Consider the following 26,761-nt stretch of genomic DNA (forward strand, 5'->3'; position numbering starts at 1 on the left):
GGCTATTCATAGGTGACATAGATAGACAAAGGAGATACTAACATTATTTCCTTCTGTATAGCTTTCCTTGACACACAGGCACCTATATGGTTCCATAGCTGCATCGCAATTATCAGCATGGCCATGACAATTACACCTGAAAGAACAATAGGTAGTGAAGAAAAAAATAAAACATGGAAACACATCTGTCCAACAATATATAACATGGTCATGAAGACAATTTTGTGTTTTACATAGTCTGGTTCTTTGTTAAGAACAAATAAACACCAAAGAGAATGTTCTTAAGTGCAGTAACCTACAAAAGACTACTTCGCTCAACATATTTTTAAGTATCAACAATTGCTTTCCGAGAAAATAAAAACCAGCATGTAGTAGAGCTACTATATAATAGAGCTACTTATATAATATGTAATGAAAACTGTATTTCAGTATATAATATTAATATGTAAAACTTTACTAAATAAATGGCAATTATTCATCAATATTAAGCCTTACAAAGTGGCTACAGTTTTTCAAGAAATCTTAACCGTATCAAGCATAATTTTCTGGTTTAACCCATTTTGATCTCAGTTAAAACGTCTGTTTCTTACTAAAATAAAATCTGTCTAGATATTAGTTAATAGGCAATAACCATCCCACTCTACCTGAAGGGCTGCTCTTCTGGAGGCATGGCGTAGCTTTGCAAACTATAGCTGAAATTATTTTACTGTTACATAGTCACCAAGACCGTAGCTGTTTTAGTAAAAGCATTATCATAACACATGTAAATAAATAATCAAAACATATTAGTAGTGTAGAAAATTTTAAGGTAAACGTGACCTCTAATGGGGTGCTTTCTCTCAAAATGAGAACTACCAAAATAATTTCAGGAATAATACTTATTAACAAAAATCTGCACCATATGTTTCTTGGAAAACTATTTCATTGCCGAATTTGCATATTATTTACAGGGCATAATTAGTCCTTTCACAAGACAGCACACTTATCATATACAATAAAGTTGTCAGTCACAGATAATGTAACACTCTTACTGACAGCTGCCCAGTTTTAAAAGAAAAACTACAGCTAAAACAAAGAATGAGCTCTGCATTAAGACTGTTAAAATTGCCATGTCTGGGAATCTATAATGAAATTTGGAAGAGCTACTGAAGTAAAGCACAAGCCATGGTTTCAATCATAAGCCTTTGCTTAGAGGCATTGGTAATTCCAAGGAAACAACTGCTTTTGACAGATTTGTGTAATAAGTATAATTAATTTTAAAATAACATGTGAGCAAATGTTTTAAAAAAACAGTACACCAATCATTTCAAACTTGATGCACCGCTTCAGACCAAATTCCCTTCTCATTCATAAATGTTAAAGCAGAACAACTTCATTAAATTTTAGGCAGGTCATTATACACTTTGCACAGCTGTAATAGTCGGAGGCAGGGATGGGTGGGCGAAAGAGTTCCATAACACCTACCTTCCGCTGACTGTAACTTCATTAACTCCATAGTACCTATGCCTAAAATTTACCCAAGACTCATTAGTATGATACTGGCCACTGAGATGAATCCTCACTTGTGTAGCTTTTACAAATTCTTGGAGAGATGGAGTATTGTAAAAATCATTGTAACCAGGTCGGTGATTTGGTTCCGGGGTAAGAACACTAAAAGTTAGATTACCACGGGAATACGGTGTAAAGCTGTTTAAAGAGAGAGGAAGACAAATGAAAATCAAAATATCACATATTTTACAAATGCTACCCTCCTAATACCCTTTTCCTCAGAGAGGGTCTCCACTTAACTGTGCATAGGGTTTTTGTGGTTTCTGGGGAAAATTATGTCAGTGGATTCCCATTCCCAGTCACCAGAATTCAAGCAGGGAAAAAGAAATGTCCTCTATATGTCTGTTTTTCCCCAAACTGCCATGCTCTTCTCCAGACAGTAACTTTCCAATTAAGAGTAAAGCCTCTAAAGGGCAACTTCAAAATATGAATAAAGTGTGACTGATACAGTGTCATCTGCACTCAGTTTTCAAAAAGTTTAACACAATGTCTTTGAGAAACATGAACTATGCTTGAACTACATAAGGAAATCATTCAGATGACTAACATGATAATTAACATGCCCATATTGTTAATTATATATCTGCTAAACACATATAAAAAACATACAGAAACAATTATATTTTGAATTACAGAGTCACTGGACTGTATCACCTCATTCAATGAGTGAGCAGAGTTAGAAACACATGCCACCTTCCAGTGAGTGAAGTGCAAGAGAATTTAATGGAATGCAGCAGGATTGCGAATAAAACTGTGTATTTAAGCCCAAGAAGGGGAAGGACAGTCCTGAGAATTCAAGCAAAGGCTGAGTAAACAAGTATATATAACTGCAACATTTGCACAATTTGGTATGAATCGTATCTCATGTTGGTGTATTTACTAGGTGTATTTAGCTACAAGTAGGACTTGCCTCCGCAAGAGGCAAGAATGCCTGCTTATATGCACACCTACATGGGCTCATTAAAAATAGGTATCCCACAGTATCACCTGGCACCTGACATACAACATTCAAAAAATGTAATTCTCATCACTTCAAAATATCTCTGAGCTTTTGAAAGATGAGATTCGTATTAGACTAGGTCTGCTGAGTCATACGCCTCTGTCTTCACGAAGGATCTTTGAATTTACTGTGCCCCTATCCAGGTCAGTGCTTCACAAAAATCTCAGTGGAATATATCTGTATGTTTCTCTGGGGGATACTGTCCTCTCTTCCCCTCTGCAGAAAGTTAAATAAAGTATTTTTCTTCCATGACATATAGAGCTGTAATGGAAATGTTAAGACGGGTATGAACAGCAGACGAATGACACCATCTTGGTATGGAAGCACCAGAAGGAACAGCAGATGGACTGTAAGGCTGATGGCACCTAGATAAGCAGGTCATCTACACACAGCTTCTCAGGAAACCAGGAAAACAAAGGAGATCCTAAAATGAGGGTCAGCCAATATTCAGACTAAGCAAAGACTCAAGCCTCTGATGGGGGGGATAAAGGACAGTGAGCAACTCCTAACTTACAGAGGCGGTACAGGATGGAGAAACAAAAACCTTAATTGCTTTCATCTCCTAAAGGACTCAGAAGAGTCCATTCAGTACTAGCATATGGTCACCAAACCAGGAACCCTCAAGCCACGGTAAGGATTTCAAAGCCAAGGTCACTTGCCTTCCATGCCAACCCAAGGAGTCCTGGCTAGGCCACCAGGATACAAGCACACTGGTGTCTAAATCCTGGACAGACAATTTGGACACATCTTGGCACTTACAAGTATGTGGGTATGAGAGAGAAAGAGAGAGAGAGAGAAACCAGTTTTGTTTTACAATAAAATCACCTTCCCCTCCTATAAAAGTCTCAGCGGGGAACTCTGCTACACCGCTGACAGATTTGGAGCACTGTTCCAACAGTAACTTCTCTTTGAGTACACAGAATACTCACCATTACAGGGTATATTTCTTATCTTTTAATCAAAGCTTTCTGTACATCAGCTGTACCCAAAATCATTCATTCATATCACTTCTTATCATCATTTACATCGTAATTGAAGGGGAGAAACAGTGCTACTTACAAAACATTTATGGAAACAGTTCACACTTAACTCCTCAGTTCTTTTTAGAAAATACACGAATACATATTTCTGGGTTGACAAAGGCATTACACCTCATTCGGGTTATTTATCCAAAAATGTTTGGCTTACTTAAGAGATTTCCCTTCTCCTCTACCCTCTGCTCCAAGGATCAGCAATAAAGCTCAAAGTCCTTTGCTGAAAACTGGTGTAACTCAGATGACCTTATGCTCCTCTCCTCAGAATACTGAACTCCTGGAGAACAAAGATGCTGACGTTTGAAAAGTTTTAGGAAGGTAGCAAAAGTGAAACAACAAAAAAAGCAAAACGCCTACAGCACCTGGTACTGTATTTTCTGACTGATTTCCAGGCAAGTACTAAACAAGCCTAATACTGACTGGCATCTGAAATCAGGCAAGAGATGGTGCATTTGAATATATGTAGTGGTATAGATTCAAATATATATATGTACATACACGCATGTGTGTGTGTAAAATTATAATATATAGTAACTATATATTATATATGTTATACACTATATTTATGAAATGTATATTGTATATATTATCTATTTTTAAATTTGCACATGCTAACTGTCTTCTCACCCCACCCCAGTTTTATTTTGGTTCTTGCTTAGAAAGATAAGAAAGCTTCAAGATACAATTTTCAACCCATTTCTTACATTTTTTGCATGATTAGTAGTAAGGCTGAATGATTGGCTTTTGTACTTAAGTTTGGCCTCTCTTCTAAGCTTCAGAACAAGTTGCACCCTTGGAGATCATAAGGAATACTTCCACTTTCACATTCACTAGATTGTTTTAAACAATCTGTTATATCAGTACCTTCCTCCACTCTTCATCTCAATGTTCTACTGACAATAGCCCCCCAAAAAACAAGCATGTAAAATTTCAAAAGTCTAGCTCAAAAATAACAGAGGAATCAATTGTGTCACATTCCTCAGTGTCTGAAATCTGATAAAAATGACAGATGACCTTTTGGCAATCTTCAATCAAAAGGTCAGATTTGAGATCTTTTATATACTCAGCAGCCCATAATAAACGAGTATACCAAATTAAAAGATTCTATCTCATTGGGACATAGAAATGAATTGTGTCAGGATGTTACCTGTTCAAAGCATCTGTATTATGCAGATAATACCCACTCATACCTAGGAAGCTGTAGACAGTTGACAGAGTCTGGTTTTTCCAGAGATCCATTGTTATCCATTCCAAAAATACTGCAATTTTTAGCAAAATACTGCCAGTCTTCCCAGTTTAGTTCATCTCTTTTTTTCCTTTCAATTCTTATTGCTTCAGGGTGTGGGCTAAAGAACTGCAGTATAATATAGAACACCTACAAGAAGATAACAAATTTATAAACTGATATTAATAGCTAAGTTGTAAAACAATGAGAATATAACCTTATTTTTTTTTCAGTGTGACAATATGGTCTGCTTTACCATTCACAGACAGAAAAAGAACCAATATTTCAGTCCAGATATTTCTAGTTAAAAACAAACATAACCTTTTTTGTTAAACAAGCTCTTTGATCTCTCAGACATTATTACACAACAACTGAACCGTTGCATCAGAACTCCACTTCTTCTTGAAGACCATTTGAAAATGAGCTACAAAGTCAAGTCCATGATCTGTTACATTAATACTATTTTCGCAAAAATGAAGGGCATAGCTTTGTGTTGCCAAATATGTGATGAGTTGTTTGTCTGATAACAGGTAATTTTTTTTCTTTTTTTTTTTTTTTTAAGGAATCTTCCTATTTTTAGCTTGGAATCTCAAATACCCTGTGTGTCATTAAAGAGCACTTCACCCAGCATACTGCTTATGCAGAAATGTGTATGTGTCAAATAAGCCAAGTCTTAGAACTTCACAGACATTTGAACTCACTTTTAACTAAAGGACCAATTCTCACTTATGTAGCCAAAACCTGTCATCATATTCTTTCCCTTCTCCCCAATAATGACAAAAAAGAAAAGAGATAAGCTAGCAAGAATACATGGAAATTTGGTAGAGCCCCTATTGTGATTGTATCCCCACTACTGATATGTCCCTCCTTCCAAGACATCCTGACACTCTTCAACAGCATAGTCAAATGTTAGGTGCAATCTGGCCTCTTCAGGAACCTTGCCTGCTTATGGTATTCTCCTTCCATATTCCTCAGGAGGCTAAAGTACCATCTCCAGAACATCTACAAAACAGAAATCCCCTCTGATATGTCAGCATGCCGCAGACATGTTAAATTCCATTTGACTGCAGTCAGCTTCCTACCAGAAGGTGTAAAACAAACACCTCAAGTTTTAATAGAAATTAAAATTGAAGCTGAAATTTACAAAAGTGGCATTAAAAGGGAGCAACCAATTTCTAAATATTGGTGTCTTCACAGAGGATATCCATTCTAGTATATCTGTTCTAGATTACTGCTTGTTACAACAGCCAAGGCACATCAAAAGAGAATGACAAGAACCATAATGCATTCTGTTGCCTTTTACATTGTTTCATACTGATAAAGGATCCTCGTCCTCTAAGGATAACTTCTTAAAGCATAAAGGTTTGAATTTCCTCAAAATTGTAATGAAATGTCTATAAAAACCTTTTCCTAGTTTTGATTTAATGAATAGCAAATGTAATCTTCTCATTACCTGATATTGTCCATTTTGTAAATCTATTGTGATAGAAACACCATGATCCAGACCTGCAGTATTAGCAAACACAGATGAAATCCAGGTGGTCCCAATGTCATCATCATTGATGTAATACAGAGGATGAGCTTCTACATCCAACCTCAGCACTCTGTCATTAGTAGTATCATCTGCACCATTAGGGATGCAGTACCTCTGTATCAATGGGTGTACCCGGGGATGACTTCCAGGACAGCGGCACTCAGACTGGGTATGCAGATGAGGAAATTTTCCAGAGAATACTTCCAAAATGTCTCTGTCACAGCATATAAAAAAGCAATTACACACATGATAAAAAAGGGCAAGTACCACTTTGTGCCTCTAGGCTCATAGATCAAACAAAATTCAGCTTAGATTATAGTAGAAGCCCTAAAGCCCTGGTTTCATCTCACATAAATGAGGCAATCAGCTAGGAATCAGGCCACCCAGGGTCCCTACGTAATCAATGGTAAGCAGCAGGCACCTTCAGAAGAAGGTGTCTGTGAAGAAGCACTCTGGAGTTGCTTTCGTTGCTCCACAGACACACATGGAGCTCCACAGACATATATGGAGCCAAGGGAAATGAGCTCCTTGTTGGGGTGTCTAAAGCTAGGTAGGATGAATCCAGCCCTAGATGCAAGGAGAAGAACTCTTAACATTTTATTACGGCATCATGTCTGACTCCAATCAGTGATCTGGACACTGTTCTTAAGCATACCATAGCATTGGCGTATTGCCTGTAACCACAGATGAGTTGAATGTTTGCACTCAAATCGTCCAAAAAGACCAGCTTGAGCAATATCACATCGCACCTTAGAAAACCTGGATAGAAATATTTTCACTTTCAACTAACTTTAATACAGATGACCACTTTTTTTAGCTGCCCCAGTCTGTGATCACTCTAGTTGCTTCTTACAGCCCATGTCAAAGCCATTGAGTCACTTTAGTTCCCTCTGACATCAGCAACTGAAACAGGTACATAGGTAGGTAGGTAAGCAGATATATGAACGACATGGGCAGGTTACCTAAACCTTTATCTGCTCATCTGTGGTGTAAAAGAAGGATCATGTGAGCCTAGAAGATACTGAATTTTCAAATTAAAAAACTCTTACTTTTCCCATTTTCCTACTTTATCAGTAAGAACATAATTTTTGTATACTTATTAAGCAAATAAATACTTGTTAGCTGCCACTACAAATTCCACAGAACCCAAAGTTACAGGATCTTTTAGATAGCCATAGACTTAAATTAATTGATGTGCAGGCAAGACTTTCCTTCTCAGTTTATGCCAGACAAACGTTTTGGACCAAGTTATTTGTGGATATAAAACTACATCTACAAAGACATCATTAGGTCACAACACTTTGTAAAATACCTTATCTTTCAATTTTTAAACTTTATTCATTTCACTGACTTAAATTGTAGTTCAAAGGATTTGACTAGCATTGCTCTGAAAGAATACAACCAACATGATTTTCATATAACTTGGAATTCAGATTCATATTAATACTTTAAATTCACAGGAGCTCAGTTCATCTTGATGTCCTGCAGACAGCTGAGCTCCTAGGAAACTGCTCTACATCTTATTGAAAGACTATCATTAAGTAGCCTTAAGGTCTGCAGTCACAAGTGTCATTGCATGTAGCCTGCCCAGAAGCACCACGCATACAAATAGGACCTGACTACTTCTGGCCAGCTTGAATTGACTAGATTAATCCAGCATGAGCTGGATAACAAAGGTAACATTTCTTTGTAATGCACTAGGAAGGGAGGCTGGAGGGCAACAGAAATTGCAGTGGCAACCGTAATTTGGCCTCAGGGATGGAGGAAGTCAAAGCAATTGCCCAGGGCCATGTGGGCTGAGCTAGCAAAGCCATTGGCGGCTTTTGGTGACAATCTAATATAGAAAGCAATGAACAGTCAAGACAAGAGCACCTCGGGGTAGGGGAGTGTGCGTGGGGTATGGGGAGCATCAAGAACACCCGACATGGACGTCTGATACCATGGGGAAGCTGAAACCAGAGGAAAGGAACTGCTAAGCACAGGAGCCAAGCCTGCAGCCACGAAACCAGCATGCCGACCACTTGGAGTGCCTGTCCTCTTCACTTGGATCACTAGTATTAAAGTGGTCTAAACTGGACTGGCTCGCTACGCTCCCTTCCTCACCCCACAGTTTACATGGAGATCTGGGAAAGCTTGGCGAGTCTTATCCAGCAGGACTAAGCTTATGAGCACATACTATTATGTCAGAATTATGATGAGTTGATAACACCTGGATAGTTTATAAGCATTGAAATCTAACAACTAGATCTACTCTCTGGAAGAACACTTACTAAGTCAGGTTGTAACAGGAACAACAATAACAAGGAAAGCACACGTGTTACTGAGTGTTGAGTTTCACTACTATGTATACTAGCTATAGTTAAGCAACAGTTCAAAAGCAAAACAACATTAAGTTGTTGAATTTATTATTACTCAAGATTTTTTAGATTAAAATTCATCTTTGAAATGAGGATCAGTAAACTACATCTTCATAAGCAATCATCTAAAGGAGACATCAGAAAAGCACTATACTTTGGAAGATAAGCATATTGTTATCTATTCTTTCTTCTCACCACACTCCTCTTTTTTTTTTTTTTTTTTTTACAAAAATAAAGGTTCTTTACCTGTTTGTAAGTGCCACTGGGTAAAATCGAAAATCTTGCATCCTTCCAACAAATTTCTCTAAACCTAAGAAAATATATTGTAAATAAATAGTCTACTGAGCAAAAGGCAGCTTTGCACTGCATGAGAGCACCTTTAATTCAGTAGTCAAAGATCTCTTTGGCACAATTGCCCCTCCTGAATGAAACCATCTTGGACCTGGACAAAACTACAGAGGGCAGTGACTTAATTTTTTTTTTTTTATAAAAAAGAATGATTTATAATAACTTTATAAGAACATTTTGTACCTATCTCTTTTCTGATTAGAGAGGTGGCACAAGGATCGGCTCATTAGACAGAAGTAATGAGCCAGTCCATGTGCCACCTCTAATTAGAGAAGAGATACAGTAGGTACAACTGTACCTATCAATTTATACAATAAAGATAAAAAGCATTTTAAAATATTCCTTTCTTTTATACATTCATTAGTTATCCAGTATTCAGAATCAAAATCACAACAAAACACATTTAGAAATACAAGCTTTCAGAAATGTGGCACAGAATGACTTTCTTGCCCAAGAGCACAATAAAGTTGTTTAAGTGACATATAGTTTTATTTAGGAGTTAGCTTCAAATTCTGCATGTTCCTAAGAGCAAGTCAGTGTTCTTACATCTGCAGAGACAAGCATTTGTGGAGAGCAACAAAACATCCCCCAGCTGTTCTGCAATGATCATGTCATGCTGTAGTACGTATGAAATTCCAGATGTAGATGAAGAGTAACACTATCAGGCACTACTATAGGCTGAGGGGTTCTCATTCGGCTAGTGGTTTACATGAGTATTGATAGAACTGAAGAACATGAACAGCCAGAAGTCTTCAGCTCTATTCCTGACTCTGGAGAGGAGTGTAGTCTAGTGGCCATGCACAATCCCGTTCTGAAATAGTTTCATATATTCACTCAGAAAAACTATGATCATAAATTATGGAATGTGTCACTTTACAGACCTACATTCTGGAGAACGCAGGAAAACCTACCTATATGCAGTAACACGCAGAATAAATTATGAACCTACAGGATTACCTACCAAATTTCTATCTTTCAGCCAATCTTTCGAGAAAGCTAATTGTACAATAGGAATTTTCTCCTGCAAGAAGATATTACTTCTCAGTGTATAGATAACTTAAAATGACTCACACACATTTTTTTAACCACATCGTCCACATCTTATTTTCAATATTCCAGTGCATTCCACTAAAATACTACAAGGTTTACCTGTGAAACTTTGTCCAATTTGCAGTGTACCATCAGCATCAGTATCTGCAACTGTTCCCACAAGAATCCTTGAATCAAAAGGTGTGTTGTCATCTTCCCAGCCATTCAAGAAGAAACTAATTCTGCTGTAATGCACCTATAGAATCAATGCGAACGGGCAAACACATGCTTCATTATGCAATCTATATGTTGTGTCTATCATTGATTAACCATTAACATTACTTCGACCTACTTGCGTGTCTTCATTTTCGGTGCCTACTGAAAGTAGATACCTCTTTTCCGTCCATTCATTAGCAATGCAGTTAATAAGATTATCGCTCAGACGCACCAAGTATAACATTTCTACAGTGGTTAAATCAAAGAAGAATCTACAGTACAGTGATCTGGCGGGGAGGGGTAAGAGAGGAAAAGGAGAAGGGTCTGTTTCACAAGGTACGAGGCTGGTTACAGCTACTTCACCACTTCAGGCCATGGGCACACGTTACAGCTGTCAGAGCTCTTCTCACACACATCAGCTCATACAGGCCTCAAGGGGCTAGCTACCATACTCAGGATAACCAAATGCAGCACGTTTCAGCCAGGCCTCTAACACCCCTCCAAAATGCCTCCCTAACGCCAGCATGTTTCCTTCTACAGGGGCTGAAGGGAACTGGCTACATCTCCTTTACACCCAGTGGGTAATGCCCTTACATCAAGGGAACCCTTGGCTAAGAATATGCACTCAGCCAGCACCCCAGGGTACTGTTTTCTGCAAGTGTTCCCTTCCCTGCCAATTCATTTTAAATTTGAGCTAATGTTCATAGAAATACTTTATGGCATTCTCCCAGCGCCACAAAGTCACAAGACGCCGAGCTTTTACAAAGTACTTTTTTGCATTAAAAAATCCTCATGTTTAGGTTACATAAAATTAGAAAAAGTTTAATAATATAGGAGTGCCTTTCAGCCTTACATTTTATGAAATTCAATACTCATTTAAAAACTACAGGCACATACAAAATGAAAACTGGAGGCATCATGGCTATAGTCAGCTTCCCATTAATGAAGTTAATTATAGAAACTAAGTTCAACTTATTCAAAACTTTTGAACTCTGTTGAATTGTTTACTGAATAAACTTAATCTCATTTATTTCAGAAAGTGATTTATTTGCAAAACTGAAATTACTTGATTTTTAGCAACATTTAGCTTGCATAAGGCTTATTTCACGAGAGCTTGGTAGCCTTCAGATTTTGAAACATCGTTTTGTTGTTGCCAATTTACAGAGCGTTATTTCCATTTTGCAGATATGGATGCCTGGTGAATCGTGCCTACAGAGGCCAAATAAAACTAGAGTGCTTTAGCCTGTCTTGATACCCATGCTAATCAAAACAAAATAAACCTGGAATAATTGCTTCCATAAGAACAATATATATGTGAGGACAAACAGAAGGTTTACAAGCCAGAATAATTTGTTGCAAAGAAGAAAGCCAGAACCTGAAAAAATATCAGTTTGAAAACCACAACATAAGCACTCACAATGCTATTCCACCAATAAAATCCTTCAAATTTCAGACCAAGATAAACAGACACAATTATCTGTAAATCTGAGCTCAGATGATCAGCATCAGTGCCTCAGGCAACGAGTCTATCAGTATTTTAAGAAAGAAAATATGAAATGATATGGAGATTTTTGTATGGTTTTTTTAATTTATTTAGGCTTCACATAAAATTGTACAGATGAATTTTTCTCCTTAAACTGCACTTTCAAACACACAGATGCATGCTGAGCTTTATTGCCATTTCCAGATTCAGTCAATATTTCCCAAATTTAGACAGCAATATTTATTGCCCTTCCAACTGATGGAAATTTGAAGGCTATTATCATAATTACTAAGCCTTGAGATTTGTTCAAAAAGTTATTGCATATGAGTTTCACCACTCAAAATACATCTCTCCATTTTAAATTATCTTTTGTGTTGACACATCAATGACCTAAATACAACAGTTTTTTATTTAATTTTAATTCAAAGCCCTCTATAACATCTGATGCCCTATTTGCAAGAGCCTAAGTATATGTGTATATGGTGGTTACATTGCATTTTTTTTCTGCATCACATTTTTTACAGCCTGTTACTGTCATTTGGTGTTTGACTGTTATCATCATAAAAGATACAGGCTTTTCTACTTTGTTATTTGTAGCATTATCTCATGTTTTACAACATCTTTGCACAACATGCCCGCACATGAAATATAACTAGTGAAAAGTTCTCAGTGGTATTAATGCATAAAAAAGAATGTGGTTCCATCTCTACTGTCTTTACCCAGCCAAAAGCTGATGAACAGCCAATTTTCCTTTATCACATTAGCACAGCCATGAGGGAAACACATTTGTTCTAGTCAGCTACACTAAAGATACTATTACCAATCTAACATATACATGTTTTATATCAGCAGTATTCTCAGAGTATGAGGGAGCCAACAATATATTAACACTAGCATGACAGTTTATTTAAGAAAAGAAAATTGTCTCTGTAGAGGGACAGAAGTTAGAAATGTATGGCTAAAGCTCAGTGTCACTGGTCTAATAAAGGTAATAATTCTTAAGCTTTCTTTATAGCAGGTAACACTCCTGTGGCAGCTCTGTCATATCATTCAAATAAAAATGTTGTCTTTTACAAGTTTAAGAGTACCTTTATTTTTAGTCGGATATGAAGCATGTTTCCGCTTTCCTGTTTTCACTGTAAAACATTTGTAAGCAGAATTCAGAAATGGGCACTCTCACCCTCATCAGCTCCTTGCAAACTTACTATCTCAGCTGCAGCTTCTACAGGACCCCATTCTGCCTCCCCCAGTGGTAAGCAGAGTGCTCGCCTTCATGCACCCCTACTGAAATCAGTGGGACTATTTATGACTTGAGCAACAGAATTGGGCCCTAAATGACCAGGTATTTTTACATGTTGAAAATAGGTGACTAACGACAATTTTAAATCTCCTTCCCCCCTCCCCCCCCCCAAATCTCTTTGTATTAAATAGGATTTAGAATAGTTGGGTTTAATATAGCACATCCCCAAGGTAGCCCTAAGCACTTTACAATGCTGAATTGGATATCAGTAGTGCAGTGACTGTGTAAGGCAAAGGCAGCAGTCATTATGCATTTGGCAGTAGCTCAATGTAATGATCCCCCTGCTGGTTATTAAAGGGGGTATGAATATCTGACATGGGAGGAAAACGTAGGAGGAAAACCATGTGTGGTATAAAAAAATCCCAGCGGCTCTCCACTGTGGGAGGAGAGGAATGTCTCAAAGTTTGGTGTCAGTTTAGACTAAGCTAAATAAGAAGGAAGGCTGGCACCGAATCGGCTGTTTGATGTGGTTATTTAAGGTCTCCTGACCGTTAGCATTAAATTGCATACAATACCACAGAAATAAAAGATGAATTTCACTCCTGACTAGGACAATAGGATTATTCCCCTGTTGTCTTTATTAATAACGTTCTATAGGAATTTGCCCCAGGAGAGTAACAGGAGATGGGTAGGAAAGGCTGGCCTCACGGTTGTGCAGAGCACAGGACCAGAAGCTTGGGACATCAGTGCTCTAATCCCAGCTCTGAAGCCATCCCTCCCTCCCGTGCCTCCCCATCTGTCAAATACTTAGCAAATCACCTCACAGGGAGGTGGCAAGGATTAGTTACTAAGATAAATTCACTCTGCAACTACATTAGCCTCTGCCAATGCACAGCCTAATACCAATTCCAAGCAATGGAAAATCCATTTGATGGTGAGCTGAGATGGTGAAAGATATCCACAATCTTTCCTCTAATAGCATTCTTGTTATGATCCAGAAGAGTTTCAAAGATGAGAGGCGCTGGGCCAATGAGCTGATAGGCAAGTTCCTTCAGCGCATCCTGAATGAAGCTCTTACGGTCCACCGTCACTGCCCAGAGCCAGCAATACCAAATCCAACCACTTCCTACCTAGGAAGAATTCTGAAGGACAAGCTACCACTTATAAAATGAGGTAGGGACAGAAAAGGCATTACAACTGTTTCTTTTCTCACCTAAAGATCTTTGCTACTCAGACCCTATGCATAAAAACATAACAATGAAATTTAACATGAATTGTTAAATGGTTTGGATCAGGCAGAGCTGTCATGTAAACAAAAGCCAGTACTTTCATGTATTAACTGCTAACGGAAACTTCCACTATATTGCAGTAACCTGTGTGGCAAAAAAAGAAGCGTCACAGCCAAATACTGCACTTCAGAGCAGTTGTACTGGCTAAGATTGAGGGACTAACTATGGCCATAAGCAGAAGCAGGGGAGCATACAGAAGCATGGCAGGCACGTATGATGCTGCTCCTGAATACTCTCTGAACCTCAAACCACTGGCAGCTCAGAGACTTCATCAGCCAGACATGATTTCTACACATTTAGTAGCTTTCCATGGATTTCTTTTGCGTGATTTTGTATAGCTGCTCCTTGAATGCAAAAACTTGTACTTCCCCCAAAGGCACTCACTGTATAGACTGAGTCAAGAATACCATGGCTTTTTCTTTCTCTCTTTTTTAAGCCTTGAACTGTAGTGTTGTCTACAGGTATAATGTATAATGGTGTAATAAATGTATAAATAAGTAAATAGTATAACAGGTATAATAAAAATATTTAGTATTTCAATAAAAATTATCAATATGCTTTTCAAAAAAAGCCTAATATTCCTCTTCATTAACACAGAGGCAGAACACATTTTGGGTATCAAGTAAAAGACACAGTTCTATTGATTCCCTTTTTTTGAGCTACGGTGGTACTTTCCAAGCCAAAGCCAATTTGGGGGAATTCTGAGACCCCAATCTACAAAGTTTTGGCTTTCAGGTAATAACACACACATATATTACATTGCAACATATATGTGCGATATCTGGCACATTTAAGCAACATACACCTTTTCTTCACGCACATTAACCATCCTGTCATCAAAATGTCCTGTTACATATATATATAAAGGCAACTGAGACAATTTTAGTCTCTTCTGTATAGTACTGAATTGCATCATTTCAGCCAAAATAAATGAAGTTAAGTGAATTCTTCAGTGGACGCTATAATCTTTTTGCATCAGTAAGATTTTTCCATTAAAAATAAGTCCTAATATTAATACTACCCACATACCTTGTGCAAAATTATTTCTAATAAGTAAGATAGGAAGGCAAGACATGGAAAAAAATCCTTTATGTTCCATTAGAAAATAATATAGAATACCTAAATTTATCATAGCAGAGCTCAAGATCACTAACCAGAGATCAAAAATCCACTGCACTAAATGACATACAACCAACAGGTGCAGTAGTCTCCTCCCCAAATGTTTTAGAATTTATAGTTATTATATGTTTCAAAGACATACCTGTTTTTTAGTAAGTACAACCTTTCCCTTTAGGTTATCCTTCCTATCCCAATATTTAATGGCACGGGAAAGATTTATTAAAATATTACAGATAAATTAAGGGGAGTTATTTCAAGACAACATTAATCTCTTCTACTAGTTAAATATACATTCTTTTTACTCTTATTCATCATAGCTTCTAGTAACCATAAAATACAATTTAATCTTAAAGTTTCTTCTCATCATCTGTTGTTCTAATAACTAGATCACAGTGTCTGGCAAGACAGATGAAGAAACCAGATGGATTTTTTCCCAGATTTGCAGGCCATAAATGAGGAGTTCCACAATAGAGAGAACTCTGGCACCAAAAATGAAATAAAAAAAATATCTTTTCCAGTTATTCAAGCCAAATGATTCCAACCCTGGCCTATTTAGTTATCCAGCCAACTTAGTGATGGCAAACACTTCAACTGTAACTTCGGCTCTTAAGGCTATTTATACCATCAAAGAAAGTCTCAGATGGCAGGGGCAGGAATGACCGACACATATAAAACAAGGACAAGGACCAAAAATTCATCTTCAGATAAATACTAGGAAATGCAATACATTCCAGTACATGTAATGGACACCACTGTTTTCAAATAAGATAAAAATGAAGCAGTTCAGGGATCTATGATATGTACCAGCCAGAGAACAAGATTCTTCCAAATATGAGGTAACTGCAAACTAAAATTTTAAAAAAAAAAGCAAGTGCCTTTTTAAGTTAAAAATACAAATTCAGCTACCTGCAAATGCAAGCTAATTTTAACAATTAAACACAAACTAAAACATAAAGCCTCTTTCTCAAACATGAGAAAATGAGCAAAATCTCCTCCAAATAACTGAACAAAAAAACCTGTAAGAAAACTCAAGTCTGTATTAGTTTATCCTTTAAATAAGCTCTATTTGCACAGCAAGAAGTTTCTCAGAAATAGAAATAATTTTATTATTATAAAGAAGGTGATACATAATATGAAGAATTTTGAAGTGCTTTATGAAGAGCAATTAGGTAGCTATACAATTTACCTGTAAGGCATAAAAAAAAAATCTTCCATTTATTTTCCAGATCAGCAAACTGGCAGAAATAACCCCTCCCCTTAGTTGCTATAAAAGCTAAAGCAACTCCAGAATCAATAAAGTTACACAGGCTTTACAGAGATGTAAATGAAAGCAGAAGTTAGCATAAATGATTTGCTTAATCATTCAGAAATAACGAGGAATCAGAGATTATGAGAAATCAGGAGAAGTTGCGACTCATCCAGCTCAAAAATTACTACACAAGATACCGTTACAATTGCTTACTGTCAGTTTATTTGGTATGGTTCTTATAAAAGTTGCCACCTAAACATAGCTTGCTATCTGTTAGAATAACCAAGATTCAGAAAAAAAATTTTTCTTCTAAACATATTGCAGATTTGTTGCATCAGGAACTTTTTCAATGAGTTCATTCTATAGAAAGAGTACACTGTTTCTCCCAAGGTGAGAGAACAGATTAAGGTTATGACCAACTTGACAGGCCTGTGGCTTCCTTGAATACTTATAATAGAGTCAGCAAATCAACGGTGGCCACTGATGACAACAGATGAGGGAAGACAATAGATGGAAGGAGGGGAATTAGTGATGCTGCTATAACGGTCTAATCAGAAACCTGAGCATAAAAATCTTTTTCACCTTCAACCTGTCTAAATATGCTCTTTTGCCTGCTCATATAAAGATATATGGCATATTCTACCACTGGAGGACACGTGGGTTCACATCTCTACTCTGCGAAAGCAGGTGTGAAACAGAAGCGTATCAGTTAATAAAAGATACAGTAAAGGGTTTTTGCATATCAAAGAGATGAGACACACACAGGTATGTATTTTGGTATTTTCTTGCATAATTGCAAATCTTGCTGAAGCTGCAGTTAAAGGCTTCCACACAGCTTTAAGATTTCGTCACTGAATTTCTGTAAAGAGGAAAGGTCAGTGATACAGACTTAAGCAACACAAAGTGGACGAATGGAATTTTGGGGAAAAAAATAGGATGAAATCACTAGCATGAATCCAAGTTTGCTTTCAGCTGTGATTTAAGCAGAGCTAGCAACCAAAAACCACAATGCTGCATTCTACATATTTTTAAAAATCTGGGCGTCTATGTGCCCCTAAATTGATGCATCAGAAATGGCAGACAACTTTCTGCTACAATTCAACACCTTCCTTCACTGAATAAATTGCAGAATTTACGCATCTTGAACATCCATCTCAAAGGCTCCTTTCCTACACCCCAGTTCTGCCTTATTCTTCTTATTTTGCATTATTCTACTAATTTTTATTTCTCCTTTTTAATCTACTACATTTACATTTAGTTGTTGTTGGTTTTTTTTTTAAACACAAAAATGTAGTGAATACAGGTGGGAGCAGATTCCATGCCCCCAAGGACTATTTTTCCTCAAACATTAATACAAACAGGGAACAAAATAAACGGTTTATCCCAAAATTCCTCTACTCCTCCCAAGCCCTCAGGTAATCTCTCTGTCAGCCACCTTATGACTGCTTTAGAAAATAAAGAGGTGCGGCAGTTTCCACAGCTGAACCTCTGCAGATGCGTCAGGATTCCACGCCACACTCAACCACCTCCTACTCCACACATTACTCACCAGCACTGGTGCACAGCCTGCTCGTGCAGCCTTATATTGCTTATCTCTCCTTACAACATACCACATGCAGCCTAACCCAAATTTAAAACCATAGCTGAATGGATAATTCAGGAATAAGCACTATCGTACATTTTTGTAGTGTAAGTACATTTTGGCAGTGATGACGTTATTGCTAAGGAAGTTTGGGCAGATGTCTTACATCAAAATCTCCTGTGCTTTTTTTTTTTTTATTATTTCCCCCCCCTCTCAGAGACAAAGCTTGCAACCCTAAGATAAAAAGACTTCACTTTTAGTCTTTTGCTCTTTCCATTTTAATTTTTTTACTTGGAATGAAAATTGAGACAACACAGAGGGAACTTGGCAGATCTAAAGCTTGGCAAGAGATAATGAATTTATGTAGCAACATATGAGAATGAGAATATGTCAGGAGGAATTTGTCTGGGATCTTGTTCTCAAACAGACCAAAAAAGATGCTAATAACCATGTTAATAGGGACAGGGGGATGGGGGGAGGGAGGGGTATGGAAACTAAAGAATAATACCCAGGAGGACAAGCCAGCTCAGATAAATTATCTGTGTAACGCTCGAAAAACAAATCATAGAATGATAGAATCATTAAGGTTGGAAAAGACCTCTAAGATCATCGAGTCCAACCGTCAACCCAACACCACCATGCCCACTAAACCATGTCCCTAAGCACCTCATCTACACGTCTTTTAAATACCTCCAGGGATGGTGACTCAACCACTTCCCTGGGCAGCCTGTTCCAATGTTTAACCACTCTTTCAGTAAAGACATTTTTCCTCATGTCCAATCTAAACCTCCCCTGGCACAACTTGAGGCCATTTCCTCTCGTCCTATCGCCAGTTACTTGGGAGAAGAGACCGACACCCACCTCGCTACAGCCTCCTTTCAGGTAGTTGTAGAGAGCGATGAGGTCTCCCTTGATCCTCCTTTTCTCCAGGCTAAACAACCCCAGTTCCCTCAGCCGCTCCTCATAAGACTTGTTCTCCAAACCCCTCACCAGCCTCGTTGCTCTTCTATAGCAGTAAAAGAACTTCCTGAAGAGTTTGCCCGTGAGGTTGGTGCTGCTTCAGCTAGAACCCTGTTTTGATTTCAAATGCATTTCTCTTTCTTACAAGTACAGGAGAAAGGAGTACTACCTTATATAGCCATTACAGTTACTTAAAATCTTCAATGCTGTTTTTAGATTGTTTGCCCATTGTCTTATAGCAAATGCAAAAGATACGCACATAATAAAATTTATTTTACCTGCTATTATGAAATATCTTTATTCACATGTCTAAATTCCTGTGTTTCCTTATTCAAATGCTATACCACCCTCATATGGCAAAAAATGAAGTTTTTAAGCTGTAAGAACTCTGCACCTCTGAGCAAACCCAAACCTACTACCCACCCCTCTGTGTTTCAAGCCTTTGAAGCAACTTCAAAGCTTGAAGGAAAAGAGCACAAGAAGATAGAGGCAAGCTGCAACCCTGGCATCTATGTAGGTTTCAATGTGATGCTTTTCACACATCTTTGGTTCTCAGGCCAAAAAGCATTTTACAGGAAGGAAACAAAGAGGGCTTGGGGCCATTCATTGCAACCACTGACTTAAGTAACAGCATAGACAGGGAATTTATTATTACTATTTTAAAAAAGAAAGTGCGTAAGTTAGCATTCATGCTTAGGGGAGATTCCTTTACTTCCAACCATTCTGTCATTTTCAGAAGGAAGCCCTGCCAACGTAGTTCTAGGCTGAGATTCATTATCTAACCGTAGCAAAAAATATAAACTCAACTCTGCCCTCTCACCAGAGCGTGCCAGTCTAGCCGAAATACGCAACTACAAATGCTTTAATTTATGAAGTATTTTATTTTTACTTCATTCATATCAAAATTCAAGGATGCTGCATTCCTATTCTTCACTGAGAGAAGGAAGTAAAAACTCCAAAATCTCCCTTTTAGCACCTCCTTAAGCTCTACAAGAAAATCACCTTCAGCCTTTAAAACCAGGAACTGAAGTTGTGAGTGAGTGGAAACAGTATACACACAAGCTATTTGGCATTAAATCACTGAATTTTTCTTCAAAATCAGGATGCTGCTTTAAGCTGACTAGAAGCCTGCACAGGGAAATGGTCTGAAATAATTCAAAAGTTTAATTCTTCTTCAGTATGCTCCAAATGAAGTTCCAATACACATAAGTTCACCCTAAGCAGGATCAACTAACTGAATCAGTGAGTTAAACTGTATTTTAACCCAGACTATTTTAGGACTATTACAAGAAAGGACCTGGAAAGACACCTTTCTTTACAAGATTTATAGGGCATGCACACACACATCAATATTTGATGACACTGTGCACAATCTCGTTGCAGAATCCAGAGGATTTTAACTTTCACTAACATAACAGGGTAAGAACACCTGTGTTGAATAGATTTTCCCGCAGGCCAGCAAACTGGTAGAAATATAGGAAAAAACATCCCAAAACGAATAATACTTTCTCATCTTTGGTTTTGTCCTCTACTTTTTTTTTCTTTTACTCTTGTTATTAGACTTTGACAGACAATTTTCCAGGAGTTCCTGATAAAAAAAAATCCTCGATTAGATGGCTTTTGAAATTAAAACTGCCTAAATAGGAAAAACCACCATTTTTTAAATACTGAAATTGACTCATCACAACAATCTGTCCAAAGATAACAAGTGAACTGACTAGTATTTCAGCTGTGAATTTATTTAAATGGAGACATACACATGCAGTATTAGGAAGGCAAAAACAGGATATGAAATAAACATAAGGCATCAGCTCTAAGCTCACTGTCAAGAGCATACCAAGGCTTCTAACCACAGAGTTCAGCTGAAGGTAACTATCTGTCAAATGTAATCCGTGCAAGTGAATATGCTTAAGCTGGTGCTATGAATCAACCAAAATTGCTTTGGTCTTATTGACATTCAATTGCAAGAAGTTGCAGCTCATCCAGTCCAATAGACATCTGACAACACCAAGAGTGCTTCAGTGACAGAACGCTTTAAATATAGATGCAACTATCATCACAATACACATGGAACTAAACTTTATGATCCCTCATACCATCTTCAGAAACCGGTCATCAGCTGGATGCCATAAGACCACATGGTCTCCGCCTGTTGCCAATTTCTGCAGTTAACAAATCACTGTGACTTAAAAAAAGAGAGAATACAGATTTACTGACAGAAAAAGACCACTCGATCTTTCATCACTGTCCCATTAAATCTCCCTCTGAAACCCACTTTTGCTATTATCATCTTTGTTCACCTTTTAAAAATAAAATGCCAGATCAAAATTTGTTTAAACTGTTTGCTTTTGTTAAGGGCCAGATCGTCAGCTGCTATAAACTGCCTTCAGCTTCAGCAATGCCATTTTACCTGCCAAGATCCAGACCTCAAATATGTTAAATTTACTTTCTTCCGCACAGCTGTCCTTTACACCTTGAAACAAGATGTCTGATAATGGGTGTATGTGGGATGTTGGACAATAAAGTATCTTGTATACTGGGTCCCAGAAGACGACCTGACTTGTATCCTAACTTTGCACAAAAGAAAGGACCACCACCTGCAACCATCTATGTGCTTGTTTGACCCTTCTCTCTCAGAGAACTCCTGCCATTTCAGTGGTAGATGCTCCAGCACAGCACAGCGCCTTTTTCTAAAAATTTTCATATAGCCCCACTGTCTACATGAGTTGTTATGTACCCACTCGCTTGCCCTCCCCAGCTCCTGCTGCCTCATGCCTTCCCTCACCAAACAGCGAACTGAATTCATCCCAGAGCCACAAACAGATAAAGGAAGTTGGAGAAGAGGAGGAAATATGTTGACTACATACAGCTTGCAACCATGTTTAAGGGGATGCACAGTGTAAGTATTTTGGGGGGAAGGGGGGAAGAGAGACTCACGCCCATGTTATGAGCACCCTGAACAGTTATGCCCATGCTCTGAGAAATCCAGTGTAAAAAAAACAGAGACTTGAGGAAGAAACCTCATCAGGGGACCACAGCGACAAAACTGTCTTAAAACAGAAGGGCTGGAGACGATAAAGGGACAGTAGAAGAAATGGCAAAGAACAGCAAAGGGGAAGGAAAAAGCGTAAGGTCAGGAGGGGCAAGCTGTCTCTTTGCCTTTCCTCCTTTTGCCTCAGGCCCATATCGGCCTTTCCTTTTCTTGACTTAACTGGGATGAATTTTAATTGCAGCCTCTCTACGTGTTTTATACACTCTGTACTCTCTACTTGTGTGGAGTGGATTTCCCATTCATCACAGGATTGCAGGCAAAAATCCCAGGAGCATTTTGCTTTCCTTCAAAGTTAGCTTTGCTAAAATCAATAACTTCAGGGCTGCTTCCTCCATCTAGCACATACCCCCACCCCATGACCATTTCAAATGTCATGATTTTATGATAATTTGATTTTGTTTCTTATCTCCATATAGAGATTTGTATTTGCAGTCTTTCCATGACAACAGTGACAATATTCTGTACTGTTTCAGAAACAGTACAAAGGCAACAACCTTACAGCAACAATGGAAACATGCTCTCATTTGTAGTTTTAACACAGTCAATATCCTAACTGATCTCTAACAATCTCTCTTCCTACTATCTCCTCCTCAATATCCCAGCATTCTTCAAATCAAAGTTCTGGTTTTCTTAGGGACCCGTTTTATGTCTTAAATATTTTTATTGCTTGGGCTTTTTTCTGAGCACCTGCAAGTCCAGTACCACCGCCAAGAATCACAGCTACATTAAATTGTCCTTACCTTGTAGGCAAACCACTGAACTTAGTTTAAAAAGAAGGGAAAAAAATGCAGGGCGGGGGGGGTGGTGTTTCCTACTGCAGATTGAGTATCATCCCTCAGCAATATTGTTACATCTCTTCCAGCTTTATATTAGCTCTCCCTTCACTAAAACTGTGTATCTTGGCATTTTAAATCCTCCTTCATTTTCCTGGTTGTCTCTCTTATTCCAATAATATCTTTCTTATCCTTGAAAACATGTCACTCCAATTCAGCAGCCTTATTACATATGCTCCTAGCATTTGTATAAAAGATATTTAGCTTCTCTTTTTGCTCTCCTTTACTTTTTCACTATCTCCTACAATGTTAATCCCTTCTCAACGGGAAATGGTTTTCCTTCAATCCACGTCTTTTCTTTTTGTGCATAGACCCACTAGTTCAGCTTGAATTCCCTGAAGAACAACATAAATTTAAAAAAGAAAAGTTGGGGAGGGGGGAAGGGCAAGAAAAAGATGGAACCCTGGAGTGCTCCTGAAGCAATTAACTCTCTGTTCAAGAACAAGCCATGTATTAATACAAATTTGACCCCAAACAGTGAAATCAGAAAGCAACTGGAACGCAGACCGATCCATAAGGTGGTTTACAGGCTTGAGACAAACTAATACCTATTTCATGAATAAAGCCTTTAAGATGCAAAATGCAAGTAACAGCAAGCAGAAGGATCCAAAAAAAAAATCAGGTATGTCATTAATTTTTTGGACAAGGGTAATTTTAGTACTGTGTTAAAAACTTGGTAATATAACCCACACTGTCAATTATCTGATAAACAAGGCCAAAGACAAAGAAAGATGGATGTGAAAAGAGACAGCTTTTGAAATGGTCTGTATTTTTAAAGAATTCTTATTTAAGTAAGTAAACATTGTCTTAAAATAAACAGTTGAATCAGAGATTAGTGATCCTTCTGCCACAGAGTACGCATTCCAATTATGAATTGGCAATTTTCATTTAATCTTTTCTTGGTGAATACTTTACCAGTATTTCAGTACTATGAAGTAATATTAAAATGGTTAACTACAGCTCTGCCACTTTCTACCCCACCCAGCACTGTACCAATGAAAAATATTCTTTATTGTCTGTGTCAGTAGAGCTCTATCAATCTATTACTGATGCCTCAGGACAGAATAAACCTACCTGGGCAGGGGAGTGGCAGAGAGAACCCAAGAGCTCAAGATTGCAAATACAGATTCTGTTAAAAACTAAAAACTAGTTAGCTTTACTCTAACTACTGTTTCAACCATTGATCAATCTCTGTTCTTTTTACATGGAAAGGTTTAACAAGTGACTCTTGTGCTGCAAATGAGTTCCAAACAATAAAACATAATAAGAGGATACTAGTCATCAGATCCGAAAATACATGGAGAACGATTGCTTTCTTGCTGCATGACGACTCTATTTTCCCCAAGTCACAAACCAAACCAGATCCAAGATCCGATGATCACTACAATAACATGAAAGGAGACAAGTATTAAGGATTCAACAAGCTGCTTTTTAGCAGCTAAAACAGTTACATCAAATAGACTTGCAAAAATTAATTGAAACAAAAGGTCTGAAAGCACATTTTAAATAGTCTCATAACAATGCATATTTTCTCTCTGCCCCCTCCATTTAAAATACAGCACAACCACTGATTCTGAATTTTCCTGAACTACTTGTAATCATGTAAATTAGGGATGAGATGTAGCTGTCAAATGAAATGTCCCTTCCGAATAAAGTCTCTGTGTTTCACTAGTCAAAGAATAAGCAGATACCCACAAAAACGAAGGGAGCTGTTACTAATGTACAATTATTAAACCCGTATTATTACACTATCAGCTGTAGATTAAATTCTAGTCTTTTGAATTGATTACATGTGATGAATTTTGCACCATTTGCACTGCTCAGTACTGGGACTTGTAAGTCATTCCCAAATTTAATGAAAGAATACATTGGTTCTACAACAGCTGAACAGCTCTGCTGGGACTAGAAGGTTGAAAATCCATCCCTCTGTCTCTTTTTGTGATGATTTACATAAGAAGAAAGCAATTATTCTTGCCCTCTGAATGCCTCACCACAGAAGTTCCATGTATCCAGTCAGGGGATTTTTGCAAATAAAGTCTCATCTTTTCTTTCAAGGCTTAGCTTCTCTTCATGGTCAAGGATCCACAAAATTCTGCCTTTGATTTCTTTCATATTCCTCCCAACAACCTTACTTCAGGCCCTTCCCTCCTCCTCTGTGCCCTGCTTTCTTCCTTCCATTGCAAACTCCTTTAGAAATGGTCTCATTCAACTATTTCTTTGTACTGTAACTCTCCAACACTCTTTTTGATTACAATTCACTGTAAGCTTCAATTTTCATTTTTTAATAATAAACGCTTTTCTCCAGAGCTACTAAGCATCTTACCAGCAAAGCTTTGCAGTAGATCCAAACTGTGCTGTTAACTGAACATAGACCAAACCTGACTTAGGAGGGCTGTGTTTTGATAGCTTATTGTTGGTAGCTTAGTTTTGGAAAAAGCTAAAGGAAAACATTTATGCAGCAGCTCCCTCAATGACATTTTGTTGGAGATGGGCTAGGAGAGGACCAGGGGAGGCTGCTCAGAAAGTTCACAGTTGTTTCCTGTGCACTTTAGCATATAGGCCTTGACTTAAGGCACGGAAAGGCCAGGGAGGTTACTGATCAACAGCAAAGATGTGGATGCCAATAAGCACAATTTAAGGAAAAGGATAAAAGCCCTTCAAATACAATAAAAAGCGCTTAGAAGTCCAGCAGAGGACTGGTAATCCAGTTTACCAACCTGTTACATACATAATTGGCTGCATGGGGAGCTTTTGCTGGGAGTCAGGAAAAAAAGGAGAGTTTACCGCTTGTGGAAGAAGGGGCAGGCGACTCAAGAAGAGTACAGGGATCTCGTTAGGTCGTGCAGAGAGGAAATGAGAAAGGCAAAAGCCTAGCTAGAACGCAACCTGGCCGCTGTCGTTAAAGACAACAAAAAAAGTTTTTACAAATATATTAATGACAAGAAGAGAGCCAGGGAGAATCTCCATCCTTTATTGGATGCGGGGGGGAACATTGTCACCGAGGATGAGGAAAAGGCTGAGGTACTTAATGCCTTCTTTGCCTCAGTCTTTAGCAATCAGACTAGTTACCCTCAGGGTACTCGGCGCCCTGAGCTGGAAAACAGGGATGGCGAGCAGGATGAACCCCCCATAATCCAAGAGGAAGCGGTCAAGAAAGAGAAAAAAAAAAAAAGCCACTCTCCATCATCTATCAGCAGTCCTGGTTAACGGGGGAGGTCCTGGACGACTGGAGGCTGGCCAATGTGACGCCCATCTACAAGAAGGGCCAGAAGGAGGATCCGGGGAACTACAGGCCTGTTAGCCTGACCTCAGTGCCGGGGAAGATCATGGAGCGGATCATCTTGAGGGCGCTCACAAGGCAGGTGCGGGACAACCAGGGCATCAGGCCCAGCCAGCACGGGTTTATGGAAGGCAGGTCCTGCTTGACCAACCTGATCTCCTTCTATGACCAGGTGACCCGCCTAGTGGACAAGGGAAAGGCTGTGGATGTGGTCTACCTGGACTTCAGTAAGGCCTTTGACACCGTCTCCCACAGCATTCTCCTAGAGAAGCTGGCGGCTCACGGCTTAGACAGGTGTACTCTGCGCTGGGTCAAAAACTGGCTGGACGGCCGGGCCCAGAGAGTTGTGGTGAATGGAGTTCAATCCAGTTGGCAGCCGGTCA

At 38.4% G+C, this 26,761-nt stretch overlaps 1 protein-coding gene across 1 annotated transcript in view; it reads right to left on the reverse strand.

Annotated features, from left to right (window-relative positions):
• Nucleotides 1-26,761, reverse strand: part of USH2A (Usher syndrome 2A (autosomal recessive, mild)) — a 401,100-nt gene that overhangs the window by 353,467 nt on the left and 20,872 nt on the right. Inside the window, exons 3-8 of the mRNA XM_009330219.1 lie at nucleotides 10,196-10,331; nucleotides 8,945-9,008; nucleotides 6,261-6,555; nucleotides 4,773-4,957; nucleotides 1,465-1,686; nucleotides 43-136 (exon numbers count right to left, since the gene is read on the reverse strand). Coding sequence (XP_009328494.1) covers nucleotides 43-136; nucleotides 1,465-1,686; nucleotides 4,773-4,957; nucleotides 6,261-6,555; nucleotides 8,945-9,008; nucleotides 10,196-10,331 — 996 coding nt within the window. The remainder of the gene's footprint in view (nucleotides 1-42; nucleotides 137-1,464; nucleotides 1,687-4,772; nucleotides 4,958-6,260; nucleotides 6,556-8,944; nucleotides 9,009-10,195; nucleotides 10,332-26,761) is intronic.

This window comes from Pygoscelis adeliae, unplaced genomic scaffold, assembly GCF_000699105.1.
Source record: "Pygoscelis adeliae isolate BGI_AS28 unplaced genomic scaffold, ASM69910v1 Scaffold308, whole genome shotgun sequence".
In the NCBI taxonomy this organism is placed as follows: Eukaryota; Metazoa; Chordata; class Aves; order Sphenisciformes; family Spheniscidae; genus Pygoscelis; species Pygoscelis adeliae.